This window comes from Lepus europaeus, chromosome 13 (assembly GCF_033115175.1).
Source record: "Lepus europaeus isolate LE1 chromosome 13, mLepTim1.pri, whole genome shotgun sequence".
Classification (NCBI taxonomy): Eukaryota; Metazoa; Chordata; class Mammalia; order Lagomorpha; family Leporidae; genus Lepus; species Lepus europaeus.
This window is the reverse complement of record NC_084839.1, coordinates 43,538,352-43,563,174: the sequence shown is the minus strand read 5'-3', so window position 1 is coordinate 43,563,174 and position 24,823 is coordinate 43,538,352. Positions and strand designations below refer to the sequence as shown.

The 24,823-nt window shown below is 45.3% G+C and overlaps 1 protein-coding gene and 1 pseudogene across 1 annotated transcript; both read right to left on the bottom strand.

Moving 5' to 3' along the window:
- Positions 1–2,242: 2,242 nt before the first annotated feature.
- EPCAM (epithelial cell adhesion molecule) lies at positions 2,243–16,376 on the bottom strand. The gene is made up of 9 exons (XM_062210198.1): positions 16,199–16,376; positions 12,666–12,770; positions 12,158–12,398; positions 11,204–11,269; positions 8,003–8,066; positions 7,086–7,187; positions 6,141–6,344; positions 4,378–4,422; positions 2,243–2,669 (listed from the first exon to the last, which is right to left on the bottom strand). The coding sequence occupies exons 1-9, from the start codon at positions 16,260–16,262 to the stop codon at positions 2,628–2,630; spliced, it is 933 nt and encodes a 310-aa protein (XP_062066182.1). The 5' UTR covers positions 16,263–16,376; the 3' UTR covers positions 2,243–2,627.
- A 5,348-nt stretch (positions 16,377–21,724) lies between these two features.
- LOC133772224 (large ribosomal subunit protein eL13-like) lies at positions 21,725–22,225 on the bottom strand (annotated as a pseudogene).
- Between the last annotated feature and the right edge of the window lie 2,598 nt (positions 22,226–24,823).

The following is a 24,823-nucleotide window of genomic DNA, read 5'->3' as shown; positions in this document are numbered from 1 at the left end:
AGCCAGCCCTACAGGCTTGTAATCACTGGACTCAAGAAGTCATTTGACATGTGAAGGGATTTTGTTTTAGAGAATTCCATGTCTGGGGCTGAATGTAACCACCACCTGCCTGTTCCCGAGACCAACCGAAGGACTACCTGGCCATTATAAAAATTCCCTAGGGAGTGTTGTGGCATAGCAGTTAAAGCCAACATCCCCTACGGGTGCAGGTTCCGGTCTCAGTTGCTCCATTTCTGATCCAGCTCCCTGCATGTGGCCTGGGAAAAGCAGTAGAAGATGGTCCAAGTGATTGGACCCTTGCCACCCACATGGGAGCCCCAACTGAAGCTCCTGACTTTGGCTTGGCCCAGCCCTGGTCATTGCAGTCATCTGGGGAGTGAACCAGCGGATGGATGATCGCTCCCTCTCTGTCTCTCCTCTCTCTGTGTAACTCTTTCAAATAAACAAATAAATCTTTAAAAAAAAATTAAAAAGTTCCCTGAAGAACATGGCATTGCTGAGCTATCAGAGGGAGGCCACCAGCATCACTGACCAACCAGGAATGCGGACACAAGCCGGTCATGCACCTCTCAAACCCCAACTTCGGCCCTTAAGAACCTTCACCTCTAACCCCTTGGGGAGCTCAGGAGTTAAGCAGCATCTGCCAGGCTCTGTGCTCTGTCACTAAATACCTACTTTCTTCCACCACCCCGATGTCAGTGATGGGCTTTCTGCACATCCAGCGACCAAACCCAATTTGAGAGTCCAATAGAGTAGTTCACAGACACTATTGTTATTATTATTGTTTTACAATGAGAAAACCAAAATGTGTAGAAGTGGAATAACTTGTCCCTGACCACAGTGCTAGTGTTACAGGAGGAAGACAATGCCAGTTCTAGTCCTACCCTAAGAAGAATTTCCACATGGAGAATGATAGCAAGCAAAGCAGAGGTTTTTATTTTTTTTTTTTAAAGATTTATGTATTTACTTAAAGGCAGAGCTAGAGAGAGGCTGAGAGAGAGAGAGATCTTCCTTCTGCTGGTTCACACCCCAAATGGCCGCAACTGCTGGAACTGAGCCAATCCGAAGCCAGGAGCCAAGAACTTCCTCCGGGTCTCCTCCACTGGGTGCAGGAACCCAAGCACTTGGGCCATCTTCTGCTTTCCCAGGCCATAGCAGAGAGCTGGATCAGAGGTGGAGCAGCCGGGACTCAAACCAGCACCCGTAACTGCACTGCAGGCAGTGGCTTTACCCATTACGCCACAGCCAGGCCATGGAACCTGGAGCAAGGTGCTGGTGTTGTTGCCCAGTGGGCTGGGTTGTTGCCTGTCAGCCTGGCTTCCCACATTGGAGCACTGGTTCAAATTCTGGCTGTTCCACTTCCATTCCAGCTTCCTGCTAAAGTGCCTGGGAAGGCAGTCAGGAATGACTCAAATATGTGGACCCCCGCCACCCTCATGGGAGATCCAGATGGAGCTTCAGGCTCCTGGCTTAGGCCTAGCCCAGCCTCAGTTGTTAAAGGCATTTGGGAAGTGAACCAGCAGATAGGAAACCTCCGCCTCTTTCTGTATCTCTGCCCTTCACATAAATATTTTTTCAAAAAATAGCTGCCTCAGAATATATACAATAGGGGCCGGCACTGTGGCACAGTGGGTTAACACCCTGGCCTAAAGCTCTGGCATCCCATATGGGCACTGGTTCGAGGCTTGGCTGCTCCACTTCCGATCCAGCTCTCTGCTGTGGCCTAGGAAAGCAGTGGAAGATGGCCCAAGTCCTTGGGCCCCTGCACCCGTCTGGGAGACCCAGAGGAAGCTCTTGGCTCCTGGCTTCTGATCGGCCCAGCTCTGACCATTGAGACCAATTGGGGAATGAACCATCGGATGGAAGACCTCTCTTTCTCTCTCTGCCTCTCCTCTCTGTGTAACTCTGACTTTAAAATAAATAAATAAATCTTAAAATAAAAAAGAGTATGTAGGATGGAGACTAAAGGCGATGGGTTGAAGAGTGTATCAGTTTTGATTTATTGCCTCTTGGTCCCAAATTCCTTTTCTCCTGCTCTGTGAAGATTGATGTGAAGGACTGTCAGCAGAGGGCGCAGGAGAGGCACCGCAGGAGGAAGGACTGTTTCCTAGCTCTGGTGGCTGGCTTGGCAGCTCCCTGCATTACCCAGGGCTGCTCCATCACTTGGTTCTACATCTGCAGTGAACAGCATTCAATGTGATTCAGTTAGGAAATTCAATTTAAAAATGTTTTATTTCATAGTTCATAAAAAAAGTTTGTATGTACAAGACTCAAAGTAAACAGAAAGGCAGCTTTGAATCACAAATGGTGAGGTGGTCATTGCACTCTCTCTGTGGAAGTGTATTTCATGCACACCCCTGAATGTTACACATAAATAACTATGTCGTACCGGTTCTGGGTTTCCTATCAGATCTTCACCTACAAAACACTTGTGGTCAAATTTTAAGATTGGTAATGCCAATTTCAAGCTGCTTATATTTTGAGTACAGGTTTCACTATCACAAATATGTGATGTTAACTAACCAAATAGCAACCCTCAAAGATCATTCCTCGTCCCATGCTCACACATTTGTCATCTGAGTCCATTTGCTAATCTTCCTTCTTGCAGTTAATCTTCAAATTAGTCATTATCCATCATATTCCCTATGCATCTCACCCATCTCTTTGATCTGAAACAGAAGGAAGAATTAGAAATTTTAAAACATGTAAGTTCATTTAAATAAAAAAGGAGAAAACCTTATTACAAGGAAGCACATACTCAATGCACGATCCAGGATACTATTTGAGACAAAGTGGCCAATGTAACCAAGGAAAGAAGCACTTAAACTAAGTATTTAAGATAAGTTTTGTTGTTGTTGTTGTTGTTGTTTTTACTAACTGTATACTTAATTTTACAGCTAGGAAGAATCAATTCATTCTCTATTACCAGTGTTTCATTTTACAAAAGCTCAGTTAAGCAACATGTGCCCAGTCATACAGTGAGTTACAGGTAGAACTGAGCAGCGACTCCTGCCGCTGTTCCCAAACATCTTGCCATGTGGCAAATGTGGGACCAGCACTCCGCAGACAGCTTTACTGGATCCCTGTAAGAGGTCTGTACTATCTTTCCTATTGTACAGATGAGGAAATGTGGAGACACAGAAGTTAGGCCGTTCCCAGCTAAGAAGTCATCAAACCCGAGCCTGTATTGTGGTTAACTACAACACCACAAAGCTATCCTGTTTGCCTATTTCCAGTTCAATTCAGGACTAGCACCCTAGAACTGCCGTCATCTACCAAGAAAAAAACAGATGATCTGCTACGGAATGAGAAGAAAACATTAGAACACCCTGGTTCTATTGGGTTTTTCATTATTCCTTTGTTATTTGCTAAAATACCAGTGAGTGGCACATATACAATTAAATAAATAAAAATCAAATATATATGGCCAGTGCTGTCGTGTAGTAGGCTGAGTCTCCACCTGTGGCACTGGCATCCCATCTAGGTGCTCTTTAATGTCCTGGCTGCTCCTCTTCCAATCCAGCTCTGCTATGGCCTGGGAAAGCAGTGGAAGATGGTCCAAGTGCTTAGGCCCCTACACCTTCATGGGAGAACCATAAGACACTCCTGGCTCCTGGCTTCAGATTGGTCCATCTCCTGCCGCTGTGGCCATTTGAGGAGTGAACCAGCAAATGGAAGACCTTTCTCTCTATCTCTCCCTCTCTGTGTCTATAACTCTACCTCTCAAATTAAAAAAGCAATCTAAAAAAATAGATTATAGTCATGCCCTGCAGAAGGTTGTTTCAGTCAACCACGGACTGCATACACAGCAGTGTGGCATCACAGCCACCCTATCACTGTGGTGCAACACACAACTCATGTGCTAGTGGCTGTGGTGGTATAGACAACCTCCTGTGCTGCCGCTCACATAAAAATATAGCACAATCCCACAATTATGCACAGTACAGGATGCTAGATACTGACAAGCAGCTATTACTGATTACTGTATTGACTATACTTTTATTGTAATTTTAAGAGTGTATCCCTTCTACTGATTTTAAAAAAAAAAAGCTTACTGTAAAATATGCCATGTTATGCCAGTGGCAGCCTCACACCTCTCATTTATACAAATACACTCTGAAGTCTGCACACATTTCTCAGACAGTGCCCCCAAAATTAGGCAGCTGGTAACTGGTACATAAATAAAATTGGGGAGTATCCAGAAAAGAAGGATATGGTTCAAGGACAAATGTGTTCACATCCAAATCTTCTGACTGAAACACACTAAAACATCAAATCAGTCGATCAGGTTGTTAGCTAGTGAGTTTCTCTCAAGAAACCTCAGTAGTGAGGAGGAGTAAGAGCAGGGCCTTTTAATTACTTAAATAATCCATTTACCTCAGCCTTCTCATACTTTGCCATTCTCTTCTTTCTGGAAATAACCTGAATGGAAGAAAAAGTATTACTATTTTAGGATTGCTCTTAAAACAGAGGTTGGTCTAAATTGACATATATGCTTTTAATGGACATGATTCCAATCTGAATAAATTTGATTTAAAAATATATTCATAAATGCTATTAAACCAAAAAATGTCTACTATAAACCAATAAGATGAACCAAAACACACACACACAACCAAGAAAACAATTAATAATCTTCACTGAAATTTAAGTTTGATGTACAACTATATGAATGCAGGGAATTACGTAATGTCATCCTTTGTACAGCCTGTTATCAACACCATGGACCCTTCTAGTTCAAAAGATACAGATTGAATTCATTCCCACCGTTTACTTGATAGGACAGATATGACTTGCTTTTCAGAATCACCAAGCAAACACTGCAGTGCTTGTATCCTGAATGTTTCCTTATTGCACCTGCACTTTCATTTCTATGGGATAATTAGGTTTCTGTGATTTATCTTCAAGTGTTTATCTGCCATCTGAAATTCCTCTTCCATAACTTATCCATCCAGATCTGTTGCCATACTTTAGGTTTTCCCAATTTGTGACAACTCTTTGGACATTATGTATAATATCCATGTTTGTTTTATGCATCATGAACACTTTGCCCAGCCTACCACTAGTATTTTATACATTGCAGTGTCTTCACCGTACAGAATGTTTAATTTTAATGAAATAACAGTGTATATATACACACACAGGGTCTTCAAAGTTTTTGGAAAATGAATACATTGAAAAAATTATGTATGGATTTCAAAATTTTATTGTACCAAAATAAATTTATCTTTTTAAATGCCATTTCCCATGAACTTTTTGAAGTACTTTCATGCATATATTTTTCCTCTTATGGAGTCTAGATTTCTTGCCTTTCATGGTTTCCCACACTATAGGTCATTCAGGTCATTAATTTGCTAAATTAATTTTCTTGAGACCTGTTTTAGTTTTTCACATTAAACTGGAATCCATCTGGAACTTGTCTGATCGAGTGTGGGGGTACTGCCTGATTCCTTCCACACCACCGTGCTCTGGACATGCCATTCCCAGACACTTCGGGAGCTGGCCAGCTCTAGAAGGGTGAAGTGGAGTCCAATTTTGTCTGCCTCCAGATGGACAGCCAGTGTGGACAGTGTGGAGACTCCTAAACCCTCCAATCTACTTCTGCCTGCCCTTGTGCTGTAAGACTTCCTGACGCTGAATCATCCTCACCTGCCGAGAACGCGCCTCACCTTCAGGTGCCCTTTCTTCCTCAGAAGCCCTAAGTTCACTTTGCTAATCTGCAATTGGACCTGTTGCTGCATATTTACCACTTCCAGCTCTTCGATGCTAACTTTCACTGTTCTGCTGTTACATGTCATGGAAGGGCTTGGGAGTTTGAGAACTTTGCACTAATCCTGGCAGAGGTGCTGAGCTGTTTGCAGGATGAAGAACATTGGTCATTTGCAGCCTTATACAATTGATGGCGGCCTGTGAGGTGCTCAGCAGCCAGCTTTTCTCAGATCAGGACCTCCTCTTTCTTCAAAAAAGGGGGTTTTTGTCAAAAAGGGACCAGAAATGCAAAGGATCGTCTCACTCCATAGCACTCTAAGAAAGGAAACATTTGCTTCATTCGCATGCTTCTGGAGCATGGTTGCAACTTCCTTCTATGCCCTGTTCTTTGAAGAACCCCTTAACCATGCCTTGTCATTCCCGGCACTCACCAGCACAACGACCCCGGCAATGATCGCGAGTGCCACAACAACAATGACAGCAATGATACCAGCTTTCAGGCCCTGCATGGAAAACTCAGGGGCCTTTTCATCAACGTAGTAAATTAGAGTTTGACCAGGATCAAGTTCCACTTGTTCCCCATTCACTTTCAGCTCCATTTTGTTGGAAGACTGGATCAAGGATTCACCTTTAACCTGCATGGAAAAGGAGAAAAACATTAAAAAAGAAATCTAACCGTGGCCACATATAGTTACTCAACTGTTTACCCAAAGAACTACTACCAAAAATGTTTCGGTGTTAACAATATGATCCTCTGAAATGTAAAATAAATAAATAAATAAACCAAAACAAACAAACAAAACAAAAACCTGCTTATTTCAGGAAATCTTTGACCATCTAAAAAAGAGTTGTGCAATGAAGCCCAAGTACCCATCACGCAGATGTGACAACACAACACATGGACCATCGTCCTTCATCTGTTCTTCCTTCTGTCTCCCCCACCCTCCACCCAGTCCAAATTACTTTCAAGCAAATCTCACATTTTATCAGGAAACACTAAAGTATAAATAACACACTTTAATCACATCAGTGACACCACTGTTTTCAACGCAGACTCTTGTTTACGTATGTTATAACAGGAGGAGGACACACACTCAAACTACCAAGGAGGTAATAAATAAAAATATAAGGAAGAGAAGATAGTCTAGACAGAACAATTTGAAAGAAGGAACAGATACATAAGTAAGAAAGGTACGTGAGTGACAAGCAGGACACAGTTAATTTATTTAAAGATGTAAATACAGCAGAAGAACCACTTGGAGGTATGGTTCATCTCTGTATGCAGAGAAAAAGGTGACAAAAGATCTTAAACCCACTGCAGCGTGACAAACGGTATTATATTTCTGAATATAGGAATAAAGCAAAGGTATACCCACATCTTTTTCAAAATAATAAGCCACATCAGCTATGTCCACATCATTCTGAGTTTTCTGAGAAGAATTTTGCACCAGATCAATAGTGATAACATTATTTTCATACTGCGGAAAAATGGAAAATATAAATTAACATTAATACTATCAAAATTATAAGACAATATCCTCATTCAGTAAACAGAATACTCAGTGTTGTCTTTCTGTAATCTACATGCATCAGTGCTCCTTTCCATAGTGGATAATTAGATTCACTGCTCTCTGAAAAATCTCTGGGAGGTCTCCAAGTCTGTCCAAGGGAGACAACTCAGGAATGAAACCAAACATAATTACAATGCAACTTTTTTACGAGAATTTTCTGTTTTGAAAAGATTTTAAAACAAGATACCAAGGTAGCCATTTTGTATTAGAACTATTTTATAATCAATCCAGCATGCCTTTACTGTGGTCTCATTTTAGAGGGAAAGTATATTTCCTTTAAAGTGCTTTTTAAAAAATGGTATCAGTTTTAATCCAGAGGAATTTAAGAACAAATTCGCATCACCTTGAAGGAGTTCCATCACACTATTCAAGTATTTTTTTCTGTTTTAGCAGAGCTGGAAGCTTTAAGGAAAGGTAAGTGGGAAGGACTAGTTCCTTAACCCAGACTAAACAGGAGCAGAATAGCATTATGAAGCAAGTGTGTGCTACAAGGAAATGTGGAAAGGGTCCCCAGCGTAAGGAGACTGGCACATTTTAGGGATGCTAAGAGGCACTACATTTTCTTTAATGGTAAAACTGGAATTTTCCTTGACTATGGGGAAAAAAAATAACAGGAATTTCACATTAAGTGCCCAGGACTTAAACTGTCATTTATATTCAAACTATACTCTCCCACTACTTTCTGCTAAAGCTCATTTACCAGAGGGTAGGGTGGAACATACCAGAATATTTGTGATAAATTTAGGATCCAGCAGATAACGAGATGAGATGAGCTCCTGAAGTGCACTGTAAATAATTAGAAGTCTATGTTTTAGAAAAAGAAATTTGTACACCCAACAATAAGAAGAACTACTTTTCCTTTTTCTTTTCCCTTTTTTTTAATATTTATTATTTATTTGAAAGGCAGAGTTACAGAGAGGCAGACACAGAGGCAGAGAGAGAGCTCTTCTACCCTCTGGTTCACTCCCCAGATGGCTGCAACGGCCAGAATTGGGCTGATCTGAAGCCAGGAACCAGGAGCTTCTTCCGGGTCTCCCATGTGGGTGCAGGGGCCCAAGGACTTGGCCATCTTCTCCTGCTTTCTCAGGCCATAGCAGAGAGCTGGATCGGGAAGTGAACCAGCACCCATATGGGATGCCGGCACTGCAGGTGTTGGTATTACCTGTTATGCCACAGCACCAGCCCCTTCTTTTCCTTTTAATTTGAATCACAGAGTGACACACAGGCAACTTCAACCTGCCCCCAAAAGGCCAAGGAACTCATTCTCCAAATTGGGTGGCAGGAACCCAATTACTTGAACCATCTGATGCCTCCCGGGGTGTTAGCTAGGCAGAATCAGGATCAGGAACCAGAAATCAAACCTGGGTCTTACATGAGATACAGGTGTCTTAACCAACATGCTAATGGCTAGGCTAAATGCCTTCCCAAGAAGCACTACTGTTTAATTATTTATTTGACAGGCAGAGAGAGACAGGGAAGTCTCAACTTCTGGTTCACTCCCCAAATGCCCATAGGGACTGGGACTAAGCCAGGCCAAACCTGGGAGCCAGGGGTTCAATCCAGGCCTTCCATGTGGGTGAAAAGAACCTAACTACTTGAGTCATTACTGCTGCCTCCCAGGGGCTACACTGTGGGAAGTTGGAATCAGGAGCTGAAGCCTGCTACAGAGCCCGGGACTCTGATAGGGGACTTTGATGTCTTAACCACCAGGCCAAACGCCTGACCCTAAAGCTCTACTTCTTAAGTAAGCAGTTAGTTCAAGGTCTAGAACTGTCATTAACTGAAGTTAAAACTTTTATGCCATTTTGTTACTATCCTAATAATTGGTACAGTCCAGAATCATCCATCAGTGACAAAACTGTTGAGGGAAACGGTTGATTTGAAACAGAACATTTACGTGATATCCACGTATCTGCCAACAGATTTATTGACTACAAAGAGGAAAATGATAACTCTATAATGGAGGGAATTGGTGGACACCACTTTAACCAAAGTTAATTTTTTAGTAAAGGGACAAGGGGACACACGCACCTCCTGATGGAAAGTACAAGGAGGGACACACACAAGACCACTTGGGAGAGATCTCTGTCAAAAATCAGCTTTCAGTTAAGAAATCAGACACATTCAAATCTGAGGGATATCCCATAAAACAATTCCCATGCTGTTCAAAAATAACTGTCAGGGCAGCATGCTGTGGAGCTTCAGGTTAAGGGGCTGCTTGGGGTGCCTGCATATCCCTTATAGAAGTGCTGGTGGGCCGGCACCACGGCTCACTAGGCTAATCCTCCACCTGCGGCGCCAGCACACCGGGTTCGCACACCGGGTTCTATTCCCGGTTGGGGCGCCGGGTTCTGTCCTGGTTTGCTCCTCTTCCAGGCCAGCTCTCTGCTGTGGCCCGGGAGTGCAGTGGAGCATGGCCCAAGTGCTTGAGCCCTGCACCCCATGGGAGACCAGGAGAAGCACCTGGCTCCTGCCTTAGGATCAGCGCAGTGCACTGGCCGCAGCGCGCCAGCCGCGGCAGCCATTGGAGGGTGAACCAACAGCAAAGGAAGACCTTTCTCTCTGTCTCTCTCTCTCTCACTGTCCACTCTGCCTGTCAAACAAACAAACAAAAAAGAAGAGCTGGTTTCAGTCCCAGCCACTCCACTTCTGACCAGCTTCCTGCTAATGCAGCCTAAGAGGCAGTAGATTATGACCCAGGTCCTTGGGCCCCTGCCACCCATGTGGGAGACCTGGATAGAGGTCCAGGTTTCTGGCTTTGACCTGGCCCAGCCATTGTGGCCATTTAGGGAATGACCCAATGGATGGAGGGATCTCTCTTTCTGTTCCTCTACCTTTAAAGTAAATGAAAATAAATAACTATATACATACACACACACACACACACACACACACATATATATATATATGGCAATGTCATGAAAGACAAAAGCCAAGAAACTACTCCATATTAAGAGACTCAAGAATCAAGACAACTAAGTGTCATATGTGATCTTGGATTGGGGTCTGGATCAAAGGGGAGAAAACTGCCACAAAGGATAACAATCAGAAAACTGGCACAATATATTAAATTTCCTAAATTTGATCATTGCACAGTGGTTATATAAGAGAAAGCTTTTTGATCTTTGACTATTTATACATAGAGATAGCACACACATACACATACACATATAAAAAGAAAATGTACCAGGGCCAGCGCTGTGGCATAGCGGGTAAAGCTGTTGCCTGCAGTGCCATCATCGTATATAGGCACCAGTTAAAGTCCCGGCTGCTCCACTTCCAATCTACCCTTTGCTATGGCCTGGGAAAGCAGAAGATGGCCCAAGTCCCCGGGCCCCTGCACCCATGTGGGTGACCCAGAGGAAGCTCCAAGATCCTGGCTTCCAATTGGCACAGCTCCTGCTGTTGTGGACAAGTGGGGAGTAAACCAGCAGATGGAAGACTCCTCTCTCTCTCTGCCTCTCTGTAACTTTGCCTTTCAAAATAATTAAATAAATAAATCTTTAAAAAAAAAAAAAGGAAAGAATTACAGAGAAAGAGAGAGAGGTCTTTCATCTGCTGGTTCACTCCCCAAATGGCTGCAATGGCCAAGGCCAGGAGCTTCATCCCAGTCTCCCACATGGGTGCAGGGGCCCAAGAACTTGGGCCATCCTCTGCTGTTTTCCCAGGCCCATTAGCAAAGAGCTGGATTAGAAGTGGAGCAGCCAGGGCTCAAACCAGTACCCAAATGGGATCCTGATGCTGTACACAGCGGCTTCACACACTGTGCTATAGCACTAGTCCTGTTCTCTTCTTGTAACTATTCCAAATGACTATTTATTTCCCAGAAATATGAAAAGGCATTTTGGCTTGGCTTTTCTAATGGTGTGAGAGAGAAGAGCACCACGTGTGAAGGATATTAGGATGTATTTAACTACACTTACGTTTGCAAACTTTGAGTATCATAAGGTTTCTCTCTTGATTTGTGCTTTAGTTCAATGATGATCCAGCTGTGAAAGATAAGGATAGCATCAAATGATTGCCACATCTCTGTCCTTTACACTATTTTCCTTTTAAGCCAGTACTAAAGTTCAAAAGTGGAACTGTAGAACTAACAGAAAAAGGACTTATGTAGTAGATAGATAAACCCATAATTTCTTCCCTGGCCCTCACATCCCCTTCATTAGGAATCTGTCCAGGAGGAAACACTCTCAATAACACAGACCCTCTGTTCCCGACACAACATATAAAGTCACACGAAGTCCAGGCTGAGCCTGCCATGCTGGTCAGTCCCAGTGGGCAGACAGAAAGGCACTGAAACAGGTCCCAGAGGACAGAGGACAGAGGTGCAGAGTGCTCACTTTGCAGTTTCTAGGCCTTTCCTTGTCATTGATCCCTAAGACAACCATACCTCACTGTTATATATTTGTTGAGCAAATATATAAACAGCTTCAATTATTAAAACACTATTAATCCAACTTGAAAATATCGAACAATGCTAAGTGCAAATATAAAAAGAAAATTATGTTAGGTATACTAGGATGTAGATAGGAAATAAGTATACGTATTTCCATGCACATAAAGGTCCTTTGAAAGTCGGTGGATATACAGATTATGAAAAAACTATGCCTGTATTTCAAAGATTCCTTAATGAAATAAATGCACCATTTTATTCTAATTTTCCAAGAACTTTCTGAAGTGTCCTCGTGTGTGTGTGTGTGTAACAGAGTATATTCATAAACGGGTGACATCAGCTCTCTGACATCAGCTGGGCAGCTGGAGACTGAGAGAGGGTGGAGAGTTTGCACCAGACACCTGCTCCTCTCCTCCGACTTCTAAGCCTTGAAGTCAGAGCACGTATTCAGAAATCCACGTCATGAAACGGCAGCCCTACTCACTAGGTCCTCACTCGCTCGGAGCAGATTATTTCGGTGTCCTTGTCGGTCCTCCTGACCCCAGCGGTGTTCACACACCAGCACGTGGCGGTGCCATTGCACTGCTTGGCTTTAAACAGCCCCTGCTCGTCGCACTCGGGGTCATAAATCCCGTCGTTGTTCTGGATGGCTCCTTCAGGCTTCACTCTTCGCCCGGACTTTGAACTGGTCATTTCCGCCTTCATCACCAGACATTTGGAAGCCACTAAAAAAGAAAGCTTAACGTCAGCCTCAAAAATAACACAAGTGTCACACTTAAAGGGAAAACAATTGAATTCAACTCCCAGGGCCAAACATTATTTCAAACTTATATCCCTTCATGCTTATTTTCTAGAGAAATTTCAGATGGGAGAAAACATTGACAAAATAATATAATTCAGATTTGGGCCAATAAAACTCTTCCAGTTCAAGGCAGATGAATTAAAGTAGTACGTCACAACCTAGTTGAAAAGCAAGAAGACATTTTACTTACGTTTTGAGCAAAGGACAGTATTCTGTGTACCAATTGAAGTACACTGGCAGTCACCATTCTTCTCAATGCAGTTTGTGGTCAACTTGTAGTTTTTACAGATACAGTCTAGAAAAATCACACATACACACAAATAAAATCCACTTTAAACATGAACCCAACTGTCAACTCTGATGTCCTAGCTAAAAACTATTTTCTGACAAAAAACCTTAAAAAATGGTCCCGAATGTCTTATTTTTCAGCTATAATTTAAGTGGCTCTAAGTGCCATGCACTTGCTAAGTAGTTTGCCTATATTATAGACACATAGTCTAATCTACATGTGTTCCTGATTCCACATTTTTTTTTGACAGGCAGAGTGGACAGAGAGAGACAGAGAAAAAGGGCTTCCTTTGCCATTGGTTCACCCTCCATTGGCCCCCGCGGCCGGCGCGCTACGGACAGAATCCAGCCCCCCACCCCCACCCCCGACAGGGACTAGAACTCGGTGTGCCAGCGGCCGCAGGCAAGGATTAGCCTATTGAGCCACGGCGCCTGCCTGATTCCACATTTTTAAACCAGAAGCACAGCTCCTCAGTCATATCCATCTTGCCTTTGTGATATTCCTAGTATCAGCTCATTCCCTGTCTGGTTACATACACAAAGCCTTTTCTAAAATAAAAATAATCAACAATTCCAACTCTAGGATTTGTGAATTTCCTCCCTCTCACCCTACTTTCCTAAATAAAGGATACTTGATTTGAGACTTAATAAGAATATACTCAACCTTCAGAACCCTTTATATCTTGGGAAAATGACACTTCCAATTGCATTTGAGAGTATCTCTGTACGTGGGTTTCCTTACTAAAATCAAACCATAGTATCTGATTTTGAAAGTGATAATAAACAGCTTGTTAGGGCACTGATGTCAGTTTAGTTGATGTAACTTTGGCTATCTCAAAAGTTCATCTGAAGGGGCCAGCATTGTGGCACAGTAGGCAAAGCCACTGTCTAAAACACAGGCATCCCATGTGTGTCCCAGCTGCTCCATTTCCAATCCAGCTTCTTGCTAATGGCATGAGAAAAGCAGCAGAGGATGGCCCAAGTCCTTGGGGTCCTGCCACCCACATGGGATACCCAGATGAAGCTCCTGGCTTTGGCCTGGACTAACTCTGGCCATTGCAGCCATCTGGGGAACGAACCAGAAGACGGAATATCTGTGTGTGTGTGTCTGGCTTTCAAATAAATCTTTTAAAAAAAGTTCATTTTAAATTCAAATTTGGATGCCCATCTAATTTCTTTTATTTGGCTAGTTGAGAACATGGGCAGGTGTTGTGGCACAGGGTTATGATATTTTACAGAAAAATAACAAAAACCAGGGGCCAGCTAAATTACTAAAAACAAAACCCAGGGCGGACACTGTGATATAGTGTGTTAAGCCAAGGCCTACAGCACAGGCATCTCCCATGGGCACCAGTTTCAGTCCTGGCTGCTCCACTTCCTATCCAGTGCACTGTTGATGAGCCTGGGAAAGCCCTGGAAGAAAACCTAAAACCTTGGGCCCCTGCACCCATGTGGGAGACCCAGAGGGGGCTCCTGGTTCCTGCCTTCAGCCTGGCCCAGACCTGGCCATTGCAGGCATTTGGGGAGAAAACCGGCAGATGGAAGATCTGTCTCTCCCTCTCTCTCTCTAACCCTGCTTTCAAATAAATAAATAAATCTTTTTTTTAAAAAAAAGTGGCAAACTTAAGAATATTTATATTGATCCTTCATATTACAAGTACCCTTAACTGGCTATAATTTCTGTTTAAATTGTAATCATGAGACCTGGTGCTGTGGCGCCGGCATTCCATATGGGCACTGGTTTTAGTCCTGACTGCTCCTCTTCCCATCTAGCTCTCTGCTGTGGCCTGGGAAAGCAGTGGAAGATGGTCCAAGTCCTTGGGCCCCTGGACCTGCGTGAGAGACCAGGAAAAGCTCCTGGTTCCTGGCTTCAAACGGCTCAGCTCCCAGCTCCGGCAGTTGCAGCCATCTGGGGGGGTGAACCCACGGACGGAGGACCTTTCTCTCTCTCTCTCTCACTCTATGTAACTCTACCTCCCAAATAAATAAATAAAACCTTTAAAATAAATTGTAATCATGTTATGCAGCACTACACTCGTTCCAAACACATTGTTCATTCCCAAGTGATGTGAAAGTTAAAGCAGAGGGTCATTGCTGTGGTGCAGCAGGTTAAGCTTCTGTCTGCTGCCCCTGCACTCCAGGTGGACAATGGTTGGAATCCCAGCTGCTCCACTTCCCGACCAGCTCCCTGCTAACGTGCCTGGGAAAGGAGCTGAGGATGGCCCAAGGCTTTGGGCTCCTGCACCCACATGATCTGGGGTAAGCTTCTGGCTCCTGGCTTTGGCCCGGTCCAGCCCCAGCCCCAGCCCCAGCCCCAGCCCTGGCTGTTGCGGCCATTTGGGAAATGAACCAGGGAATAGAAGATCTCTCTTTCTCTCCTCAAATAAATAAATGAAAAAAAAATTAAAAACAAAAGAAAATAGTGAGCCCTTGGCTATGTCAGTTCCGAGGTCAGTGTTAAAAAGAAAAGAAGTATAGCAGTCAGTGACGATTTTTGAACAAATGGCAATAGCAGCTACCACCACTTTAAAGCAATTCAAGATTAAGTATTTAGCCCCAGACTGAAGCTAGAAAAATGTGAAAGTGTAATTAACGAATTCAGGCCGTTCTGCCGGTGGGAACAGAAAATTCTTCCCAGAGCTTGTGCAATTGTCCACTCCAGGAACTGTCTGACACACAAATCAGAGGACGGCGGTCAAGTCTCGTGCTCCAAGGTACAAAAAGCCCAGCCCTTGGTCGCCAGCGCGACCATCGACCCACCATGTCCCCAAGGAAGTGGGAAACTCTAAAGGTTATGTACGTTAAACAATCAAGGTAGAAACTACGTGTTTAGGTTTAAGGGCAATGTCTAAAAGGAAAAAATACACCCGAATATCAAGCCGGGGACCCTCCAGGTGGTGGGACGATGTTGATAGGTCCCCCATTTAGCCTCCCCTCTGCTTCCCCCACGATGAAGCTGGCCCTACTCGCCCTACAGGCCGCAGGTGGCCGGTGTCCCGCGCGCAGGAGCGTAGCGACCCTGGCGGCCTCCCAGCAGCTACCTGTCCGCACATCCGGGGCCCGCCGCAGGTGCCCGGGGACCGGGCGGGCCGGCAGCTCGCGGGCGCGGGGACTCCGCTGCCGGCGCGGGCCGGTGTGGGACCTGGAACCCCAAGTCCGCTGCCGCCGGAGATGGGGGGCGCGCCCCGACGTAAGGCGCAGGTTCTGGGGCCGCAGGACGCCCGTCCGCCCTGGCCATTGCGCTGGAGAGGCGCGCAGAGCGGCTTCGTGAGGCTGCCCCGTCCGGCCGCCGCGGTGCGGAGGGGCCACGCCCGGGGGTCTCCAGGCGGGAAAATCGCGGCCCTTCGCTCCCCTGGCCATTATCCCAGTCCCGGGAACTGACGGCGCCCGTGCCCCGGCCCACCTCCACAACCGCGTTCCCAGCGCGTGCCTCACCTTGAGCAGCGGCCATCGCCGCCGCGAGCAGGAGCCCGAGCGCGAGGACCTGGGGGGGCGCCATGCTCTGAGCGCGCCAAAAGAGAGGGGTCCGGGGAGGCCGGGGACTCGCTGGAGCGCGCGCGGAGGAGCGAGCAGGGGCGCGTGGAGCCCTCCGGCCGGCCGAGTGCTGAGTCCGCGTCGGGAGGACGCCGCGAGGTGGCCCCGGGGCTGCGGCGGAGGTGCGAGCTCGCCGACGGACGGCGCGCTCTGGGCGCGCGGCGGGGCGGGGCGCGGACCTGCCCGACCTGGCGGCCCCGCCCCTGGCCGCATCCCGGGGCCGCGCACCTCCGCCCGGCGACGCGCGGCGCTGAGTCACCGCCGGGGCGGGGGCTGGCGGCGGGTGCCACCCCCTCCGCGGGGTCCCGCGCTCAGGTGCTCGCTGGCGGCAGGTAGGCCTGACGGCCGTCGGGGAGGCTGAGGAGGAGCGCCCCTCTGGAGCCCGGGAGAACGGGGGCCTGGGGCCGGCTGGCCGGTCTGGAGGGGAACGTGGAGGCCACAGCGGGACACCGAGCCGAACGGCGAACCGGCCCGGGCGCAATACACGTGAGGCCTCGGCCTGTGAGCCTTACCTGGCCGTCTAATTGCACTCCTTTGAAATTAGAGAAAAAAGAAAGAAATCTGTCTGGCTCCCCGGCGACGACAAATTCGTGTGTGCTTTAATTACCCCCAATAAGTCTTTTCCCTTTTTTGTAAGCACTTTGGGCATTTGAAGGTGTAAGAGAAGGTGTTCCCAAAGAATTTTGCTGGGAGCCAAAATTAGTTCACTCTTGATTATTATCAGAAACCAATGTTGAGGGAAGGTATTCTTTTCTTCGAAAAGAAAATATGGGGAAGTAAAATCAAAAGGCAGTAACTTATTCCATTGGAAATGAATTCAAACCACATCACACTGTATTATTACAATCCTAAATAATCATAATGAAGTTTTTAATAACTGTTAAAGTATCCAGTGTTCTTATGTTGTTTTGTTAGCTGTAATATCATAACCTGTTTAAGTTTCAACTAAATTTGATTGTTTACAAGTACATGTCAATTCAAAGACCATGCTTTTATTAAGCAATAAAAAAAGGCTTTGTACTTTCCTGTTGAAGTGTGGGCAGGTTCATGTAAATAGTCACGTTGCTGCAAGTGCTTCTATAATTTGAATTTTACTTGGTATATTAAGTAAGCTATTTATTGGATTATTTATTTATTATTATTTATCTCAAGGAAATTCCACCAGTGTTTGAAGTTTAAATCTGAGTTGTTAGACTCAGTTGTGATCTGTTGAGCTATGTAAGTGAGAAGAATAGTACCAACAAATCAGGAACAACCAGACTTTTGTTGTCTGCAGAATTTTAAGTGTTTTCAGGAAGTTAAACACCTCCAGCCCCCAAACTGCATTTGGTTTTTCCTTGAATGATCTAACTGGTTACTATGGCTTTATTTGCAAATTGTTCCATTGCCAGGTCTCAATCTCTTACCTAATCAAGGAGAATCGCATCTTCCGACTTGACAGCTGTTTATTAAATTGTTCATTGCAATAAAGTGAATTGGATAAGCATGATTATTGAATGACAAAATACCACGCTCATCTCTGAATCATACTATCTGAGTACACATCCGAGTTGTGCATAGCTCCTCAACACCTCATTCACTGCTCAAAATCACTCTCATCTTGTGCTTGGATTGTTGATCTTTGGTAGTACCAATGCCATATATATATATATATATATATATATATATATATAGTTATTTATGTGGAAGGCAGAGAGAGAGAGAGAGAGAGAGGTCCTTCATCCGCTGGCTCACTCCCCAAATGGCTGCAAGGGCACCGACCAAAAGCCAGGAGCCAAGAGCTTCTTCTGGGTCTCTCACCCTGATGCAGGGGGCCCAAGGGCTTGGGCCATCTTCCACTGTCTTCCCAGGCCATAGCAGAGAGCTGGATTGGAAGTGGAGCAGCAGGGACTAGAACTGGCGCCCATATGGGATACTAGCACTGCAGGAGGCAGCCTTACCTGCTACACCGCAGCACCGGCCCCCCCAATGCCATATTTAAGAATATTTCTTGGAGTTGGCACTATGGTATAGCAGGTAAAGCCACCGCCTACAGTGCCGGCATCCCATATGGGCACCAGTTCGAGTCCCAGCTGCTCCACTTCCAATCCAGCTTCTTGCTAATGTGCATGGGAAAGCATCAGAGGATGGCCCAAGTCCTTGGACCTGTGCAACCACATGGCAGATTGGGAGGAAGCTCCTGGCTCCTGGCTTGGGATTAGCCAGCTCCAGTCATTGCAGCCATTTGGGGAGTGAACCAGCAGATGGATGATCTCTCTCTCTCTACCTCTGCCTCTCCTTCTCTGTAACCCTCACCTTCAAATAAATAAATCTTTAAAGAAAAAAAGAATGTTTAATTTTTTTGTAAAATTTCAAACCCAATTATATTCCTTAAGTTGTTCCCAAATTTTACACTTACTTGTTCTTAAATTCTTAGTAGTCACTTTGATATATACTATTTGTCAGGAAAGGAATATGACAAGATCAAAAACCAAAAACTAAACTTTTTTAGGCAAACTCCTGCAGGCCATCAACTAAGAACCCAATTAGAAAGCCCTATCAAAATGCCAATGGCATTCTTCATAGAAGTACAAAAATGCTCCTAAAATTCATACAAGATCACAAAAGGCAGAGTGGCCAAAGCAAAAAGAACAAACCTGGAATTATTACAATACCTGACTTCAAAACATATTACAAAGTTACAGTAACCAAAGCTGCAAGGTAGTGGTAGGAAAAAAGACACAGATCCATGGAACAGAATAGTGAGCCCCGAAATAAATGTGTGCCCTTTCAGCTGATTGATTTTCAACAAAGGAACCAAGAAAGGGCAGTTTCTTCAATAAATGGTACTAGGAAAACTGGATGTCCACATGCAGAAGAATGAATCTATAAAACCAGGTACAAAAATCAACTTTAAATGGGTAAAAGACTTAAATATAAGACCCAAAAGTATGAAACTACTAGAAGAAAATAAAGGGGAAATATTCAGGACATCGATCTGGGCAAAAATTTTTGGATATAACCCCAAGGACACAGGCAACAAAAGCAAAAATTCACGAATAATTTTATATCAATATAAAAATCTTCACAGAAAAGAAAACAATCAATGGAGTTAAGAGACAACCTAAAAGCTGGGTGAAAATATTTGCAAAGTATTCATCTGTCAGGGCTAGTGCTGTGGCATAGTGGGTTAAAAAATCATTCGCAGTACTAGCATCCTATATGGGCACTAGATCAAGTCCTGGCTGCTCCACTTCCAATCCAGCTCTCTGCTATGGCCTGGGAAAGCAGTGGAGGATGGTCCAAGTCCTTGGGCCCCTGCACCCACGTGGGAAACCCGGAAGAAGCTTCCAGCTCTTGGCTTCAGTCTGGCCCACCCCAGCTGTTACAGCCATTTGGGGAATGAACCCGCAGATGGAAGACCTCTCTCTCTGTCTCTGCCTCTGTCTCTCTGTAACTCTGCCTATCAAATAAATAAATAAAATCTTTAAAAAAAATTATCTTGTAAAATATAAAGCGGTACACAATTAGCACTTAAGCACATAGTTCAATACATAAATATGTATATGCTTAAGAATGCCTGTTAATTTGTTGAAGTAATCCCTCTTCAAACTAAAAATAATACACCAAATTTTTACTTTTATTCAGAGAAGTGCATGTGCCTAATATAAGCATGCAATGATGCTACAAAGTTTAAAATAAAAAGCACCACGTCTCCCTTCACTCATCTTGATTCCTGCCCCCACCCCTCCAGCAATCACTTGCTCCTTTTCCAGTTTCACACAGTATCTATCACTTCCTGCCACAGAGACAGCTATGACAAGTATTTCTTCTTACAGTGGCCCTTCCTCCGCCTCAGTCTATTGTTACTCATGTGGCAATGATCCCTCTTCTTGTTGACTTCTGTCCAGCATCCCAGAGCTTTCATAGTGTTAGCTTTTTTTTTTTAAATTTATTTTATTTTATTTTATTTTTTTGGACAGGCAGAGTGGACAGTGAGAGAGAGAGAGACAGAGAGAAAGGTCTTCCTTTACTGTTGGTTCACCCCCAAAGTGGCAGCTATGGCCGGCGCGTTACACCAATCTGAAGCCAGGAGCCAGGTGCTTCCTCCTGGTCTCCCTTGCGGGTGCAGGGCCTAAGGACCTGGGCCATCCTCCACTGCACTCCTGGGCCACAGCAGAGAGCTGGACTGGAAGAGGAGCAACCTGGACAGAATCTGGCGCCCCGACCGGGACTAGAACCCAGGGTGAGCCACGGCGCAGGCTCATAGTGTTAGCTTTTAAGTCTAGGTCCTTTGTTACAGTTCATTTCTGTGTGTGGTATAAGAGCCAAGGTGTCTTTTTTTTAGGTGCCCCTCCATGTGTCTGGTTAAATATCCCAAGATGAAAAAAATACTGTTTCCCCATCAAACTACCTTTGTACCAATCAAAAGTCAGCTAATCACATAAGTATGGAGTCTATTTCTGAATTCTCTTGTTTCTTTTTTGTTGTTTTTTATTTATTTTTATCTACTTGAAAGGCAGAGCAACAGAGATAGGGAGAGAGACAAATATTCTTATCGCTGGTTCACTTCCCAAATTCCCACAACAGCAAGAGCTGGACTAGGCTGAAGCCAGGAGTCTGGAACTCCCATCTGTGTCTCCCACATGGGTGGCAAAGACCTAAGTACCTGCCACCTCCCAGGGTGCATTAGCCAGAAGCAAGGACTTGAACAATCACTCTGATATGCGGATACAAGTCTCCCAAGTGGCAGCTTAACCCACTGCGCCGTGACACCTGTCCTCTTGTCCCTTAATGTATGTGTATATGCTCCACTACTACACTTTTTGATCATCATCGTCTTAAAATCATGGGGTCAGTGTTGTGGTAAAGCCACCACCTGTAGTGCCAGCATCCCATATGGGCACTGGTTCAAGTCCCAGCTGCTCCACTTCCTATCCAGTTCTCTGCTAATGGCCTGGGAAAAGCAACATCAGATGGCCCAAGTGCTTGAGCACCTGCCACCCTCATGGGAAACCTGGGTGAAGCTCCTGGCTCCTGGCTTTGCTCTGGCCCAGTGCTGGCTATTGCAGCCATCTGGGAAGTAAACCAGCAGATGGAAGATCGCTCAATATATAGCTCTCACATTCAAAATTAATAAATAAATCTTAAAAAATGATCGAATAGTAGAAGTTCTTTAAACTTGCAGTTCTTTTTCAAAGTTGTTTTGGCTGGTTTCGGTCCTTTGTTTTTCCATGTAAGTTTGGCATTATTTGTCAATGTTTACAAAAAAAAGCTTCCTTGAATTTGACTGGGGTCACATTGGATCCATAGAGCAATTCAGGGAAAATTGACATTTTAACAAAATTGATTTCTCTAGTTAATGTTCATGATCTCTCTCCATTTATTTAAATCCTTTTTTCCCCCCGGGCAGACTGTGGATTTATTGTGTAGGTCCCCGGAAAGGCCTTATTTTTTCTTTTCAACATCCTTTTCTGCAGATTCCTTGGCTCTTTCTGCCCGCATGCCAAAGAGCGGGCATTGGCGCAGGCCGTGCAGAGCCTGGCCAAAGCCTCGAAGTTCTCCTCTGCAATGACTCTGGCTTTCTCCTTCTTGCAGACGTTCCGGAGGGGCACGACTGGTCCCGCCAGCTAGGTGGCCAACTTCAGTTCTTCAGCAGAGCCGTCGCCCTTCCTGGGGGCCGAGGGCTTCCGAGGGCAGAGAACGAGCTCGGAGCAGAACTCCTTCAGCCGCGGCGCGTTGGCCTACAGGAACTCGGCGCACCTGTCCCGCCGCCTCGGGTCCACGGAGATGCCGATGGTCCGCGCCACCTTCTTACGGATGCTTGGGCTTGCCAGCCTTGCACCTGCGGATCCTGCGCGCCGGCTGGTTGAATCAGGTGGCCACGCGCTGCTGCCAGTCCCTGTGGAAGTGTGGTTTCAGGATCCTGCCATTCCAACTGGGCGCCATGGCTGTGTGCTCCTCCGCCAGAGACCAGAGGAGCAGAAAGCTTAGATCTCCCAAAAATGTTTCACAGTTTTAAAGGTAAAAAAGTCTTACCATTATTTTGTTAAATTTAATCATAATGTTTTATGGCTTATTGTAAATTCATTTTCCATTTGTTCATCGCAAGTATATGCAAAGATAATTTATTTATCTTGACTTCCTATCTCCAACCTTGCTAAATTCATTATTAGTTCTAGTGGCTTTTTATCACTTTTATTTATTTATGTATTTATTATTTGAGAGACAGAGAGAGAGAGAGAGAGATCTTCCATCCACTAATTCAATCCCCAGATGCTTGAAATACCCAGGGGTGGGCCAGGCTGAAGTCAGGAGCCTGGACTCCATCCAGGTCTCCCACATGGGTGGCAGGAACCCAAATACTTCAAGCATCATTTGCTGCCTCCCAGGATGTATGTTAGTAGGAAGCTGGATCAGAAGCAAATGAACTGGAACTCAAACCAAATATTCCAATATGAGCTATGAACCATCTTAACTGCTGTGCCAAGCATTCACCCCAAGTCTTTTAGAAAAAAAGGGGGAAATGAGTAATAGACATTTTAAAGTAGCAAAGTAAGCTTTTTGGGAAACTTTTATTTAAAAGGGTTATTTATTTATTTGAAAGGCAGAGTTACAGAGAGAGAGAGAAACAGAGAGATGGAGAGATCTTGCATCCACTGGTTCACTCCCCAAAAGGCTATAATTGCTGGAGCTGGGTTGGTCTGAATCCAGGTGCTTCTTCCAGGCCTCCCATGTGGGTGGCAGAAGCCCAAGCACTTGGGCCATCTGCTACTGCTTTCCCAAGCACATTAACAGGGAGCTGCACCAGAAGTGGAGCTGCTGGGGCTTTAACTGGCACCCATATGGATGCTGGTGTTGCAGGTAGCCCTGGGAAACTTAAAAGAGAGAGAGGAGAGAGAGAGAGAGAGAGAGAGAGAGAGAGAGAGAGAGAGAGAGAGAGAGAGATCATTTATTTATTTGAAAGGCAGAGGGAAAAACAGAGAGACATCTTCTACCCACTATTTCACTCCCAAATGGCCACAAAAGCCAAGTCTGAGCCAGGCCAAAGCCAGGAACCAGGAATTCCATCCAGGTCTCCTACATAGGTGGCAAGGGTCCAAATATTTTGACCATCTTCCACCGCCTTTCCCAAGCCCATCAGGAGGAAACTGGATTGAAATTGAGCAACAAGTTGTCTAACTGACAATCTATATGGGATGTTAGTATCACAAATGGTGGCTTAAACCATGGCACCACAGGCTGGCATTTTTCTTGGGGAAATTGATAGCATTGCCAAAAAGTGTGAAGTACTCATTTGAGGTTGTGAGACAGATTAGTAGCGGGACTCACAAAATCAAACCCCTCCTGAACGGCATGTATGGGACCACAGGTCACATCAGCCAGCTCCAAATCAATTGGGTGCAGAAAATGTCCATACTTTAGCCACAAAATACCCCCCCTTTTTTTTAAGAGTTATTTATTTATTTGAGAGGCAGTTAGAGAGAGAAGGGGAGACACAGAGAGAGAAAGATCTTCCATCCTCTGTTCATTCCCCAAATGGCTGCAGTAGCTGGAGCTGGGTCAATCTGAAACCAGGAGCCAGAAGCCAGGAGCTTCCTCTGGATCTCCTACTAGGATACAGGGACCCAAGCATTCTACTGCTTTCCCAGGCCATTAGCAGGGAGCTGGATCAGAAGTGCAGCAGTCAGGACTTGAACTGATGGCCATATGGGATGGTGGCGCTGCAGGTGGGAGCTTAACTTGCTACATTATCATGCCAGCCCCCAAAGACCCTCCCATTGCCTGTACATAAGAACTGAGCAGCCTAATGTGACCTTCCTGGGGTGGTGGCCACGATCACCACTGCCATTTTGAGCATGTTGCATGCAGTAAAAGCACCAGTGCCTGTGCAGAACTCCAGGCCGGATGCAGACTGAAGTGCTTTGTGCTGAGGGGGTGTCACCACATCTCTCACCCAAATAAGAACTCCAGCTCTTTTCATTGAGCCAGCTGGTCTGGTGTGAATAGGGAGATAGCTAGCCAAAAGGAGCTGAGGGATGCCAGCACCTGCGTGGCCACCCAGGTGCGCTGCAGCCCCTTGGGCTCCATCCGAGCCCCATTCCCTTCTGGAAGACCTCAGCTGCCAGGGTGCTACTGCTTAGAACCAGCACCGGCTGAAAATATGCAACATGGCTGCAGATTGTGTCCCTGCACTGACCTGTCATTCATTATTATATCATTATAATGAAATAACCTTCGCCAGCACGTCTACTCCCATCATGCACCCTGTGCCCCGACACCTTCAATATTTCCAAAACAGGGCACAGAAATGAGTGGCACGCAAGCCCTACCCAAGCACTGCCCTCTTTGAATACTCAGTTAAGTATTGCCCCAGACACCCCCTCACTATGCCTCGAAATCGTGTAAAATGATGGCTCAGAACCTTGTTGATCATAGTTCATTCTCTCTTGAGCATGCTCACACCTATATCTTGACTGTGTACTATCTACGTCTTCTCCTCAAATTCCTTCTGTGTGGAGATAAGAACCTGGACCAAGCCTAGCC

Coding starts and splice junctions, on each gene's coding strand:
- EPCAM (XM_062210198.1), bottom strand. CDS start 16,262: ATGGCGCCCCCCCAGGTCCTCGCGCTCGGGCTCCTGCTCGCGGCGGCG. Junction 12,771..16,198: donor GGCGATGGCCGCTGCTCAAG/GTGAGGCACGCG, acceptor TGATTTTTCTAG/ACTGTATCTGTAAAAACTAC. Junction 12,399..12,665: donor TACTGTCCTTTGCTCAAAAC/GTAAGTAAAATG, acceptor TTTCTTTTTTAG/TGGCTTCCAAATGTCTGGTG.